Source organism: Cryptotermes secundus, unplaced genomic scaffold (assembly GCF_002891405.2).
Source record: "Cryptotermes secundus unplaced genomic scaffold, Csec_1.0 scaffold1136, whole genome shotgun sequence".
Classification (NCBI taxonomy): Eukaryota; Metazoa; Arthropoda; class Insecta; order Blattodea; family Kalotermitidae; genus Cryptotermes; species Cryptotermes secundus.
In genome coordinates, this window is record NW_019723321.1 from 20,244 (window position 1) to 33,919 (window position 13,676).

At 42.3% G+C, this 13,676-nt stretch overlaps 1 protein-coding gene across 1 annotated transcript in view; it reads left to right on the plus strand.

Annotated features, from left to right (window-relative positions):
* The first annotated feature begins 514 nt into the window (after positions 1-514).
* Positions 515-13,676, plus strand: part of LOC111861857 (venom carboxylesterase-6) — a 41,557-nt gene continuing 28,395 nt past the window's right edge. Inside the window, exons 1-2 of the mRNA XM_023846782.2 lie at positions 515-676; positions 9,328-9,526. Coding sequence (XP_023702550.1) covers positions 515-676; positions 9,328-9,526 — 361 coding nt within the window. The remainder of the gene's footprint in view (positions 677-9,327; positions 9,527-13,676) is intronic.

Consider the following 13,676-nt stretch of genomic DNA (forward strand, 5'->3'; position numbering starts at 1 on the left):
ATTCTTTTAACAAACACAACTTATTTCATTTGTATTAATATTTCATTCTCGACTTTTAGGCTTGTAGAAATCTCGTTATGAAAAATTACCTTCAACATATTTGTAAAGCGCTTCCTTTCATCGCTGACCACGCCTTCTGATGGTGGCCAGTAGTTGCCGAAACATGTGCAGGGGGACTTTCACATTCCCAAACGAATGCTGTCCCACTTGACGTGCCATACTATTCAATAAGCTAATAATCGCTGAGCTAGTCAGATATTTCCCCATCTTTTATGCAGCCCGTAGGATCTCATCCTGAGCTAGAAGAATCCAGACCAACTGATAATTTTTTCGGTTTCCATACTTAATTTTTCTTTATTTCCCTATATCCCCACGTATGCTACGTACGCAGCCCAGCTCATCTTCTTTAATTAATGAAAACTGGCTGATATAGTGTAGTGATAATAACCAAGCTTTAAAGTCACGTAACAACTTTTAGTTTTTACTGTTAGTACAAATGCTCAACATCTCGGAGATGGCGTTGCCATTTATAGTCGCAGCCCTAGCTGATGATTTAGTTGTACTAAAACAAGGAAATCTCAAAGGGCATCGGATGACGTCACGGAAGGGCGGTGAGATATTTGCTTTTCAAGAAATCCCTTATGCCAAACCACCAGTAGGGGAGTTGAGATTCAAGGTATGTTCTCATGTTTTAAATGTTTTCTCTCGGCACAAGAAAAGGACAATAGATTAATAATTTTGTTTAAGCACTGAATGTCAACATTGCAACTCGTGAAACAGCGAAGATATTCAATGAGCAGACACGCAATAAACAGCTTACATACTCAAGACATATGATCTAAAATGTTGACAGTTTTCAAAGAGGATGAGATGGCCAGGGCATGTAGCACGCATGGGGAGAAAAATAATGCGTATAGAGTTTTTGTGGGAAAGCCAGGAATTAACAGACCTAGACGTTAGTGAGAATATAATATTAAGAACGGTTCAGAGAAGTAGGGTGAATGGTATGGACTGGATTCATCTGGCTCAGGATAAGGACCAGTGGAGGCCACTTCTGAACACTGAATGATCCTTCCGATTACATAAACGTTGGGAAATTCTTGAGTAGCTGAGGTACTGGGGACTTCACTAGAAGGACTGAACCCCATGGATTTACTTAATTAAATAGTTTTATTGCAGACAATTAAAGGGTCGACAGCTTTATGACAAATAATTAGTTTGTTGAGGCACTATGCTACAAGTCGGAATGTCCCGGGTTCGATTTCCGATGAGGTCACTGGATTTTTCAATTGACCTAATCCTTCCAGTGATACTATGGCCCTTGGGTCGACTGAGCCTCTAAGAGTAATGAGTACCAGGAATCTTACTGGGATATGAAGGGCGGCCGGCGCGTAGCTCTGACCACTGCAATCTGTGAACCGATTATCTAGAAGATATGGGAGCCTCGGTGTCCCATAACCCTCTTGGGCTCCGCCGCCTGTTACAGGATATCTTTACTATCTTTTCGAATAGTTATTCTGCATCTCCTGCAGAAATTTGAAAGTGACAGAGAAGTCGCTGCATCAGCCCTGGTTCAGTTGATTTATTATGCTGACTGAACGGAATTGGTGCCAAAGCTTAAGCTGGGCGTATAAGGTGCTGGTGTAGCGTAAACATAAGCCTGCACAAGCAATGAGTCATAGTAAATCTCCACAGAGTCTTCAGTAGAAAAAGGCGGAATACAAAACAAATATTTAATAACAATCACAGATATAACAAATTAATAACACAAAATTCACAATAATCGAAGAAAATAAAGGTGAACCGAAACTACTCTGAACAATAGCTCCAGTAGAACAAGATACGGCGAGCCCGACACTTTGGTCGCCCTAAATGCAAATCAAACATCATTATGTAATCACTCGCGCGTCTGTATGACACAGACCGAGAGAAGTATACTACCCGTACATTAAAGTAGAAGATTCACGAAACACAAATCGTAATACGGCATTACGGTACAATACTTTTTCACGAACGTAAAGTAAATGAATAAAACAAATGGGTCCTTATAAAATGAAAAATCAACCCCAAAATCTTGTCGCAATATTCTCCAATGACTCCCTTGCCCTCATCGGACTAGGTAAAGAGTCCTGACAATTTACAAGTACACAAGGCTACTGAGATCCAGTTTACATCCATCTCCGCCCACCAACGGAAAGCAATGGAGAGACAGAGAGAGAGAGAGATAGAAGCTAGTTAAGACAAATCCAGGCAAAACTTCATTCCAGAACATGGAGGGAAGGGAAATCGCGTGATAGATAAGATGATCGGACATAATATGGGAAATACGTCACAACTCGCACGTTTCGGTGTGAGGAGAAAAGGAAAGACAACGGAGACATAAGCCCGAAATCGCCACATCTCAGCCGTCGAACATATTGCAAGGCTCATTGCAATTACTGTATCATGTAAAAGGTAATGCTATCCCCGTAACAGGCCGTAGAGCCCCATAGGGTTGTGAGACGTCGAGGCACCCACATCTTCAGGACAGTTGGCTCACAGATGGCGGTGAGGTTGTCAGCCTTACTCGCCGACAGGTCGCCCTTTATTCCCAATAAGTTTCCTGGTACTCATTTCTGTTACAGGCTAACTACGCCATGAAGACGTATGGGGGAGTGGATTATAGATACATATTTCCTTGACCTCGGCACTAGTTGGAGGTGAGTTGTCCGCTTCACGCCCCGGCCGCTTTACCCCAGGGAAAGAGCCCCCGGTACCCATTGGATAGGCTGGGTGGGTCCCAGAGACAGTCTGGATGACGTGGAGAAGAGAACGTTTTTCATCCTACCGAGACTCGAACTCCGCAACCAGTCGCTATCCCGGCTCCTGCTGAAAAGGTTAGGTCAATTAGAAAGTCCAGTGACCTCTACAGAAATCGAACCAATTACCTTCCCGCTTGTAGCACAGACCCTCAACCAGCTATGCTACCGTGTGCCCATTGTATCACGTACTTATCGCAAATTTACTCGCAAGCCGAGTGGATCTACTGATGCGTTACGTACTATACATACCCTACTACCCTCTCCGGAAAGAATCCGACAAAGTTCTATATCTGGGTGGTTACAATACATAATCCTCTTCAAAGCAGGCCCCTTGTGACTCCACACACTTAGCCCAGAGGTCCTTCCATCACTGGAAGAAATACTGGAAGGCTTCTTTTGGAAAGGCGTGTAGCTGCGCCGTCGCGTTCTGTATGATGTCCTCGCGGCTGTCAAAACGGGAACCTTTTATCGGTGTCTTCAATTTTGGGAACAGCCAGAAATCACAAGGAGCCATATCAGGAGAGTAGGGAGCCTTGCGAACCTGCGGAATGCCGTGCTTGGCCAGGAAACCCTGGATCAGGTGCGATGAATGAGCTGGGGCGTTGTCATGATGCAGCTGCCAGTTGCGTGCGTCCCACAGCTCCGGTCTCTTGCGCCAAACTGCATCACGAAGATGGCGGAGGACTTCTTGGTAGTACTCCTTATTGACAGTCTGGCCTAGTGGTGCGTACTCATGATGCACAACACCCCGGTAATCGAAAAAGAACAGTATAACCTTCACATTGCTCCTAACCTGTCGTGGTCTTTTGGGCCTCTGGGATGTTGGATGCTTCCATTGTGGCGCCTGGACCTTGGTTTCCGGGTCATATCCGTACACCCACGACTCGTCACCAGTAATCACAGTCTTCAGGAACTCAGGGGCCCTGTCGGCCCACTCGAGCATGTCCTGCGCGACCTCAAGACGGACTTGTTGCTGATCGGGGGAAAGCAACTTGGGCACAAATTTTGCCGCCACCCTTTGCATTCCCAAATCCCTAGTTAAAATTGAGTTTGCGGAATCTCTGCTGATCCCAACATCATCAGCAGCCTCCCGCATAGTCAAACGACGGTCCTCCATGATCAGTGTCCGCACTTTTTCAGTGACATCAGCATTTCGGCTCGTTGACGATCTCCCGGAATGTTGGTCACTGTCCACCGACATCAGGCCATCTTTAAAGCGGTTGAACCACTCTTTTAATTTGAGTGACCCCCATTGCATCATCGCCGAAAGCCTGCTGAATTTTGCGGATTGTTTCCGCTTGGGTATCCCCAAGTTTTTGACAAAACTTAATGCAGTATTGCTGCTCCAAGCGTTCTGTCATCTTTAGCGAAACGAGAATGAGACGAACACTTGTTACACCACTTCGCTATCTGGCAGCCACAGACGCATCGGGCGGTGTTGCGAGTCAGCAAAAAATCACTCATGCGCGTAAATGTCCCTTCTGCCACTACGCTCAGTTTCCCCATCCCTTTGACCATTACTTACAGCAGCAAAAAATAAAGTCGGACACTATTTGGACAGCGGTGTACACTATTTACACATTATAATGTGTTGGTTTTCTGTCTATTGGTTAACATTATAGTTGTATTGTTGAAGTTGTAAGTTTTGAATGTTTTATGTGAATTTGGGGCGCTGAACACATTAGCTGACCGCCTCACGCGTTTCATTTGTTGTGCTGTTCTTCTCCGGAGCGGCTTGGCCCAAGTTCTTGATGTAACACTGTTATTTGTAAGACATGGGGGTAGTTTCTTTGGTTTCGCGGTCATTCTACGAGCAAATGGGGAAGTCCCTTTCTATGTTTGTTGATGCTGGATTGTGCAGCACCTGCGTGTCTGGGAGGTGGCTGTATTGAACCATTGCTTCTTGACACAACTTACAAATCCACTCTTCATGATTAACTTCAATTACAACTTCGCTTTCAACTTCCATTCTAGCCAAAGAACTGACTATACGCCATGCTTCGATTACGTAGTAACCGAAGTTTACATGTTATTAGTCTGGGAGCATGAGATAGGCAGGACGTAGAGCACCATGGAAAATATCTGTATACTCAGTTTTAACCGAGGAAAAACGCTAAAAGGAAGAGGCATATTGCATCTGTCGATTCACATTACGATTTTTTTGTGTGAATTCTCTCCAGCAATATAGCTATCGGCAAGAGCAGTGACTGTGTGCATGATCCTACTTATGTCGTATTGCTTTTTGACGACTGTCACTGTAAAACGCTTCCGATTTACGTGTATAAGGACACCCCCACACTATGACAATCCCACCCCCACCTCCAATAATTGCATTGAGTTAAATCAGCAGCAGTGGAAGTTGTAACCCTGCAGTAGAAAATTTTTCCTGTGGTATGTTATTTCTGTTTCGGTGAAAAATACTATCACGTGAGGGAGTGACTATAGACGGGGTTTAGATTGGAGACTGGACTTACTGATCACATTAACACACGACTCGTGCCTACAATAAATTTTAGCTCCATCGCCCACTCCACAGTTTAGAACTCTCTACAGTGTACGCTAAGTCTATTTGGTCTGCTGTGTCTTCACCGGTAGTTCCCTTATAACGGCTTATAACAGTGTAGATTCTTCATCTTCCGAGCTCACTTTGTTGCCTGCTTGTTCTCAAATGCACCGGCTATTCCTTCTGTTCACAGACTCCATTACAACTGATTTACACTTATACTCTAAACTTGTCCCAATGATAATCACTTGGCACGAATAGCGTAGTAAACACCGTTTCCAATAATTCCTCTATTGTTACGTGTGAATTCGTTGCCATGACAACATGTTTCTTTGCGAAGGCGTTACTCAGTAATAGTTGCGAACATTTGCTTGTTAAGAATCTATTGCTTCATTGTTTGTTTCGTGGTCGTTACCCAGGAACGGATACATGATACAATATCGCGTCAGTAGTAGACTGTAACCGGTGTCTCGCTTTCTGCGTCCCAAACTCACTACTGACTTTCCGTATACTAAGGATCTGAGCCCGTGACCTCCCGAATACCAAGTAGGAATGCTACCCGCTCCATGACGACAATCAGTCCCTACTCTTGTAGGACTGGCCTCTATGTGTCTGTCGCCTCAGTCAGCTGAAGGACTCAGCAAAACTGTACTATACTGATTCAGTTGAGAAGTTATTCGGTTATGATATATATTGTGATAGAATAATCAATGCTAGGCAACGGCTCGTTAAACACTGCTTGAAAAGTGGAATACCAGCAGAAGCGGAAGTCACTTTTCTAGGCAAAGGCTTGTTAATTCCTGTTTTCGAGGCAACAAGTATTAATAAAATATTTTTGTGACAACAAACAGAAAAACAGAAGGCAATTAACTGATCGACATGGGGACTTATATTCGGGTCGCATGGCAGTTATAATAGAGAGTTCATTTGTGAATTTAAGAGATTATTCCGAAATTCTCCATAAGGCATTCGTCAGACAGGAGTCGTAATTCATTCAGGAGTTCAATGTGTGAGCTCTTGTAATTGATTGTAGTTGTAATGAAGTTCCAATAAACCCAGTCATCAAATCCAGAACCCATTATTATTCGTCACACTAAAACCCTTATGCGTGACAATATGAACAGAAGGGGATATTTATCGTCGTTTGAGAAAACGATCATGACTGGCGAGTTAGAAAGACTGAAAACTACAAGGAGGTATCCGGTTTAGTCCGGAAGGACAATCAATAAAGTGCCCATCAATTGAGCCGGTTCTGCGACCGAGATGCAAACCAAATACCAATTTCGTATTGTAAACAGCTTACTTTTATTGATGTGGCTTGAATAAAGTTTTCTTCGTGTTTTAGTAGTTCGTAATGTTTTATATTGTCCTTGATGAGTATTGCTGATCCTCCATGAGCTGTTCCATCTGGGTGGTTAGTGTAGTATAGCTTATACCTCGGGATGTTGAAGTACGTTCTGTTGGTGAAGTGAGTTTCGCTGATGAGGAGTACGTCAATTCGGTTTTGTGTTAGGAATAAATTTACTTCATCTTTGTGGCTTGGGAGACCATTGGCATTCCATTGTGCTATTCGTAGGAACTCGGCCATTTTTTTAGTTAAGTTTGTTGATTAGCATGGTTAGCATGTTGAGTATCATACTGTTCTGTTGCATTCATTCATTCATCAGTAATCTGTCAGACGACAGGTCCACAGTCTCCCCCAAAACAGTTCGTCCACTTAATGCGATCTTCTGTTTTTGGAAAGAGACTATCCAGGAAAAGTGATAATGTGGTAGTTTTTCCATTTGCTTTCCACATCGCAGTACAACAGCCGTTCAAACCACTCTGGTCACGCCTGTTGCTATACGAACTTGAACCATCTCGAGCATCATTTGCTCTGTGCTTCAAGTCGCTGCTGATGACGCTGCTTCCGGCATCAGTTTTTGGTGTCTCTCTTCGTCTGATGCCTACCCTTTGACCTGTCCAGCAAGGGAGGCCCTGCCAGTAGCTACGCTACCGCTGGTATAGCTCTCAGGGTCCTTGGCATACTCAAACTCAAATACTGTTGCATTAGCTGGTTAAATAGGTTTTTTAATTCGTCTAGGAAAGTAAAGAATATGTTGTGTGTGTCTTCTGTCTGGATTATGCTTTGTTTGGTTACTTCGGCATAACTTGGCCGCTGCGGGTGTACTATAGGTTGTATGTTTTTGTGAGGTTGATGTAGCCGCTGTGCGTTGTGTGATGGGTTTGTTGTTGCCAGCGATTAGCCTCTGGTAATGCTCACATCCTTTGTAATTTGCAGGGTGGTCTCCTCCACATAGTGCGCATTTAGCTGGCGTCTTCCTTGATTTCTTGCACTCTGTTGTGTTGTGCGAACCTCCGCATTTGACACAAGCAAACGGTCTGTTGCAATACGATTTTGAGTGTCCGTATTGCTGGCATCTCATACACTGGATCATGTAATTTTTTTTTGTTGTTCGAGGTGGTTCTATTTCTATGATTTTGTTTTGTAGTCCTTTAATTTTGTACACTTCTTTGTTATTACTGGCTGGTTCGAGGTCAACAAAGAACATGTTCAATGGTTCCTTTGTAAGTCTGTTCCGTACGTTTATTATGTTGCGGACTTTGTGTCATAGTCGGAGTAGTTCCTCTTTGATGTCTTCTGTGTCAGTGGAGTAGTGGAGATATCTTATGACAATTCTATATGCTCTGTCTTCCTTCAGTTGGTATGCATGGTGGTATATGTTTTTTTCCTTGAATTCTCTTACTAGTTTGCGGTAAGTGTCTGGTGTATTACAATTGATTTTAACTACGTTATTCGCTAGGCTTTTTGTGTAGTACTGTTCATGTTCTACCAGTACTTGTATTTGTTTAACCATTTCTCTGTAGTTGACCACACCGTGTACAAAGATTGGTGGAGGTTTTGGTTCTCTTGCTGGGGTGGGGTTGTCGTTATTGTCAGGTGGAGTATGATCCTCAATGGTTAGAGATTCATATCTGTTGTTTGTTGTTACTGTATTTGTGTCATGAACGGGTTTGTTCTTGAGGGTCTTTTTTCTTTTGACGCTTTTGACCACTTGCCAATTACTGGAATGGGTTGGTGACCTTTCTTCTTCCTCTTCGCTCGTGGATGTCATTCGTTGGGATTGTCGATTGTTATGTTAGTTGGTTGGATGAATACCAATTACTGGTGTTACTTGAGGAAGTGGTGGGAAGTAGTATTCAGTTTGTGGTGCATATTGAAAAGTTGGTTGGATAGCCTGCACTATTTGTGTCAGTGGGTATGCTGAGTTCTGCGTGGCAGGTATTGGGTGCCATTGATTTGGTGGCTGGGTGCTTATCATGTTGGTTTGGTCGGAATTAGTTCCGTACGGAAACATGATTACGTCTAATGTCTACTTACATTACTTTGTTGTACGTGCCCGTAGTCAACTCCTTGACTACAGTTGATTCTTGATGTTTGTTGTTGAAATTCGCTAGTAATTCACTAGTTATTGCACTCACTTGGTCGGGTTGCAGCTACTTGTTTATGCTAAGAGCCTCTAGCGAGTACTCTGTGTCTTATGAATTATACTGTTTACTATGTACACAGTTCACGGAGAGATACACGAAACACGTCCTCGCCGTTCGGTGTGCGCAGTAGAAGTCCTCTCGTCTTATTGCATATATATTTGGAAGAGTGTCGTTATGTATGCTAGCAATGAACCAATGGTTGATGGAATATCTGTTGAGTATGGGACGGGCACGACATGTAGCATGCAGAATTTTAATGAGAACCGTAAAATCCATGTAGAGATCCTAGGCGTTCGTAGAAGGAAAATGGAAAAACTGATCTCACGGAAAAATGATGGACAGGATTCATTTGGCTCGGGATAAGGCCCATGAAGTGTTCATAAGGCTCTTATGAACACAAAAATAAAATTTCAGAGTCAAGAATGGTGTGACATCTTTCGACAAGCTAAGCGACCATCATCTCTGAAGCAGAACCGTGCTGCATTGTGTTAGATTCAAACCTCTAACCCGATGTGTTATTTTTGTTGACAGTCTCCACAGCCTGCAGAACCATGGACCGGTGTGCTGGACGCTACCAAGGAAGCCCCTGTGTGTGTCCAGCGAGGGTTCCTCCCCAGCGATATAGAAGTCAGAAGACAAGAAGACTGCCTCAACCTCAACGTCTACAAACCACGGATAACGTTCTCTTCCACGGATGATAAGCCGACCTTATCAGTTGGCATCGAAGTGTGTAAATTTCCCACAACTATTCGCTCCCTGGCCATCACAGTGATCGCCCTTTCTGAGGCATGAACTGACTTCGCTCGCTCGAACGCTGGGATCGTGGGTTAGAATCCCATTCAAGGTACGGATATTTGTACAGTGTGAGTTCATTGTACGTTTGTATTGTTCTGTGTGTAGGTAGAGGCCTTGCGATGGACTGATCCCCCGTCCAAGGGATCCTACCGACTGTGTATAGGATTAAGAAACTGAAAAAGCGGCGAAGGCCCAACAAAAGGCTGTAGAACCATAATAATAATAATTCAATTCAATTCAATTCAATTCTTTATTATTTATGTGCCAAGTCAACAGCCGCACGGTCAATTACAGACGGAGCACAGGGTAGATGAAAGTAATTCTATTATAGACAAACACATAAGTCATAGACAAATTACAGTCAAAACTTGGGAAAACACAATAATGAAGAAAAGTGACCAAACAAATAAATGATAATAAAAACAATAATAATAATTTCATTAACATAAAACTAAGTGTATTAAGAAGTGAGAAATGAAACATAAATATTTAATTAATAATAATAGCAATGATGATAACAATAATAATAATAATAGTAATAATAATTCAATTCGTGTTTATTTACGTGCAAAACTTAATAACACAGCGGCCAATAACAAAGTTGGTACGAGTACATGAAATACAGATATAACTAAAAGACAAAATGCAAAAAAGATAGTCTATATAATTGCATTAAATTAATAATAATTCAAAGAAAAATTAAAGTTAGCATTAACAGGTGAGAAAATAAAATAAGTACATTTTGAATGGTTGTTATGCCGTGGTGGCAGGGGGAGTGGAGGTATCCCCCCGCTGCCACCACTGTTACGCCCCTGCGACAGGGGTGCATTGGTTATCTCACCGCTGTCTCCACTGTTACGCCGTAGTGACAGGGGGCGTGGAGGTGTCCCTCTCTGTCACCTGGTTTAGTATGCTGCCACCATCTTCTTCTGTCAAGAAAACTCAAGTAAACTTATCGATCGCTTACGTCACTGGTCCTGCCTTTAACTCGCAATTCGCCGAAAGTTTGGGAGGTGCTGGAGTCGTCAGGGAAGAGGGTAACACTTGAGGGAATGCTAGGTTTAATTAATATCACAGCGCATTTGTATCCTACTCTATTCACCTATGTCGCTATATACATCATATATACACACTTTGCCGACGTTCGTCGGTTCGCATTACGTTTGGTTATGACCCTGTAGCACACACATTAATTCTATCTCCTGTCACCCTGCTGTTGGGTATTCTATGCCTCTGTCTCTCTTTCTCAGTAAACCTAGTCCATTTAGTTTTCACTTTCTCTCCCTGGGGTTTGCACTTTAATATTATCACACTTAATGTTCATGGCTGTATGAAGCTGGTTCACTTACTTGATCTGAGGAAACAGACGCTCGCCATCACCAACCAACTCCTGCTCATTGCCATTACTCTCTCGGCGATAGCCTCCGGCTGCACTCTATGTCAATTAAAAATATTAAAAAGTCAAAAGTCAAAAGTTTTTTGATTGATTCCTCTAGGGTTTGTGTACCCTCTTTTTGCTGACTCGTTGGGTTCCGGGGTGTATTGGCCCGCCCATTCTGACGTGATTTTGGGTCGGTGTGGCCCACTCATTGGCTGTTTATCGAAAAGGGGTTGGCTCTTTCAGGTCTACCGCCTTCTCCGACTCAGCATTTTCCTCATACCATAGTGCTTATGACCTACTTCATATAGCTTCTTCCTCAATGTCATCGTTATTACCTGTCATGCTAGCATTCTGATTACTAAGCTATAGTCTGTTACACTCAAGGTTCCTGGTACGTTTCATTATTTCTGTTTCTTAATCTTAAAGTCTCGATACACTTTTTCCAAATTTACCCAAAGAACTATATCTACGTGTACACAAACCTTGTGCCATTACAATGGTTATTCCATTATGTGGTGAGTAAGGACAATACACATACATACACACATAGGATGAATAATAATAATAATCCAATTAATTCTTATTTATTCGTGTGGCAGCTCAACATCCTAATTCAATTCATGTTTATTTATGTACAACTTAACAGCACAGAGGCCAATTAAAAGGTTGCATGAGTACATAGAATTACATAAAAATAATTAAAAAACAAATAAAAATTTGAGTCTACATAATGAGAAGATGCCAAGATGAATTAAAGTTAACGTTAACAGGGGAGAACAATAAAATAAGACAACATACACACGCAAGTAATATTAAGAGTATCATTAGCAAATATTATTAACAATTTTAGGTTCAGTGCCATTGACAGAAAACTGTGGCCTTCTCTGGCCAATTCATATGCACGACAGCCAGACCGTCAGCATTTTCGGCGGCCACAGGAGAACCCTTAGCCAAAGGTTTGGCAGATTTGGAGCCGCCTAGTAACCAAAGCGTTTCATATTTTGTGGATTACAATCTGGTTGAGGAACATTGTATTATTAGGAGAAGGGAGGGGTAGCGAGAGGATTTCTCAGTCGCCCTCTATCTCACCTCCAACGTCCTCATCGTAATGCTGTAATTGTAACTGAAGCAGACTTGCATTTATTTTCAGAAGGTCTGTACATAATATAACACGAATAAAAGGTAAATTTGTGTCTGTGCATAATAAATAAACACTTACTTACTTACTTACTTACTTACTTACTTACTTACTCATGGAGCTGAGCCTTTCTGGAGGAGCCACCAATTCTGCAGCTACTCAAGAATTTCCCAGCATTTTATGGAAGCCAAAGGTTCATCACCGTTTTCAAATGACCCCTCCACTGGTCCCTATCCTGAGCCAGATCTATCCAATCCATACCATCCTATCCTATCTCTCTAAGATACACATTAATATTTTCCACCCACCTACGCCTTGGTCTTCCCAGTGGCCTCTTTCTTTCTGCCTTTCCCATCAATATAATATACGCATTCCTCGTCTCACCATTCGTGCTACATGACCTCTCCACCACATCCTCCTTGACTTGATAATTCTAATTATACTAGGAGAAGAGTTCGAGCTATCAAGCTCCTCATTATGCAGTTTTCTCCAAACTCCTGTCACTTCATCTCTCTTTGGTTCAAATATTCTCCTCAACACCCGGTTCTCAAACAGCCTCAGACTATTCATTCATTCATCTGTAATCTGTCAAGACGACAGGTACACAGTCTCTTCCCAAAGAGTTCCTCCACTTGATGCGATCTAGAGCCTTCTCCTTCAAATGAAAATATCATCTTCTGTCCCCAAAGTCATCCAGCATCCACTTACATCTTCTTCCTCGTCTTCTGGTCACTTCTATCCGCCCCTCTCTCTTTCCTTCAATAACTTCTTTTAGAAGGCAGTTATGGCGTAAGATATGACCAATCCAATTAGCCTTCCGTTTTCTTATTTCATGTAGGATATTCCCTCTGCTCACTGACTCTAAATAACATTCCTTCATTTCTCACATAATCGGTCCAACTGATCTTCCCATCCTTCTCCAACACCACATTTCGAAGCTTGCCAGGTGTTTCTGATCTGCTGCCCTAAGTGTCCAAGTTTCAGCCCCATACAAAGTTATGTTACAAATATAGCATTTCACTAGTTTCTTTCTCAAATTCAAGTCCAATTTGCTGGTAAAAAGATCCATCTTCTTGATAAATGCAGCTTTTGCCATGGCAATCCTGGATTTAATTTCACTAGTACACCTTCCATTATCTGTTAACAAGCTACCCATGTATTTAAAACATTTCACATTCTCCAGTTGTTTTTGGTCTATATTTATTGTGACTGGGGTTGGTTGTCTCGAAATTTTCATTACTTTTGTTTTTTCCCAAATTCATTTCAATTCCATAGCACCTTCCAATTTCGATTAGTCTATCAATCATGCCCTGTAGCACAGTTTCTTCCTTAGCCATTAACACAAGGTCATCTGCATATTTCACAGTTTGAATAATTTGCCCTCCTAATTTCAAGTCTCCAAGCCCATTCAGAGTTTCTTTGGTAAGGCATTCGCTGTAGAAGTTGAACAAAATTGGTGATAAACAGCATCCTTGTCGAACTCCTCTTCCAATCTTCACACTTCTTGTCTCCCCTCTGCCCAGTTGCACTCTAACTTTCTGATTCATGTACAATTTACTAATCAAT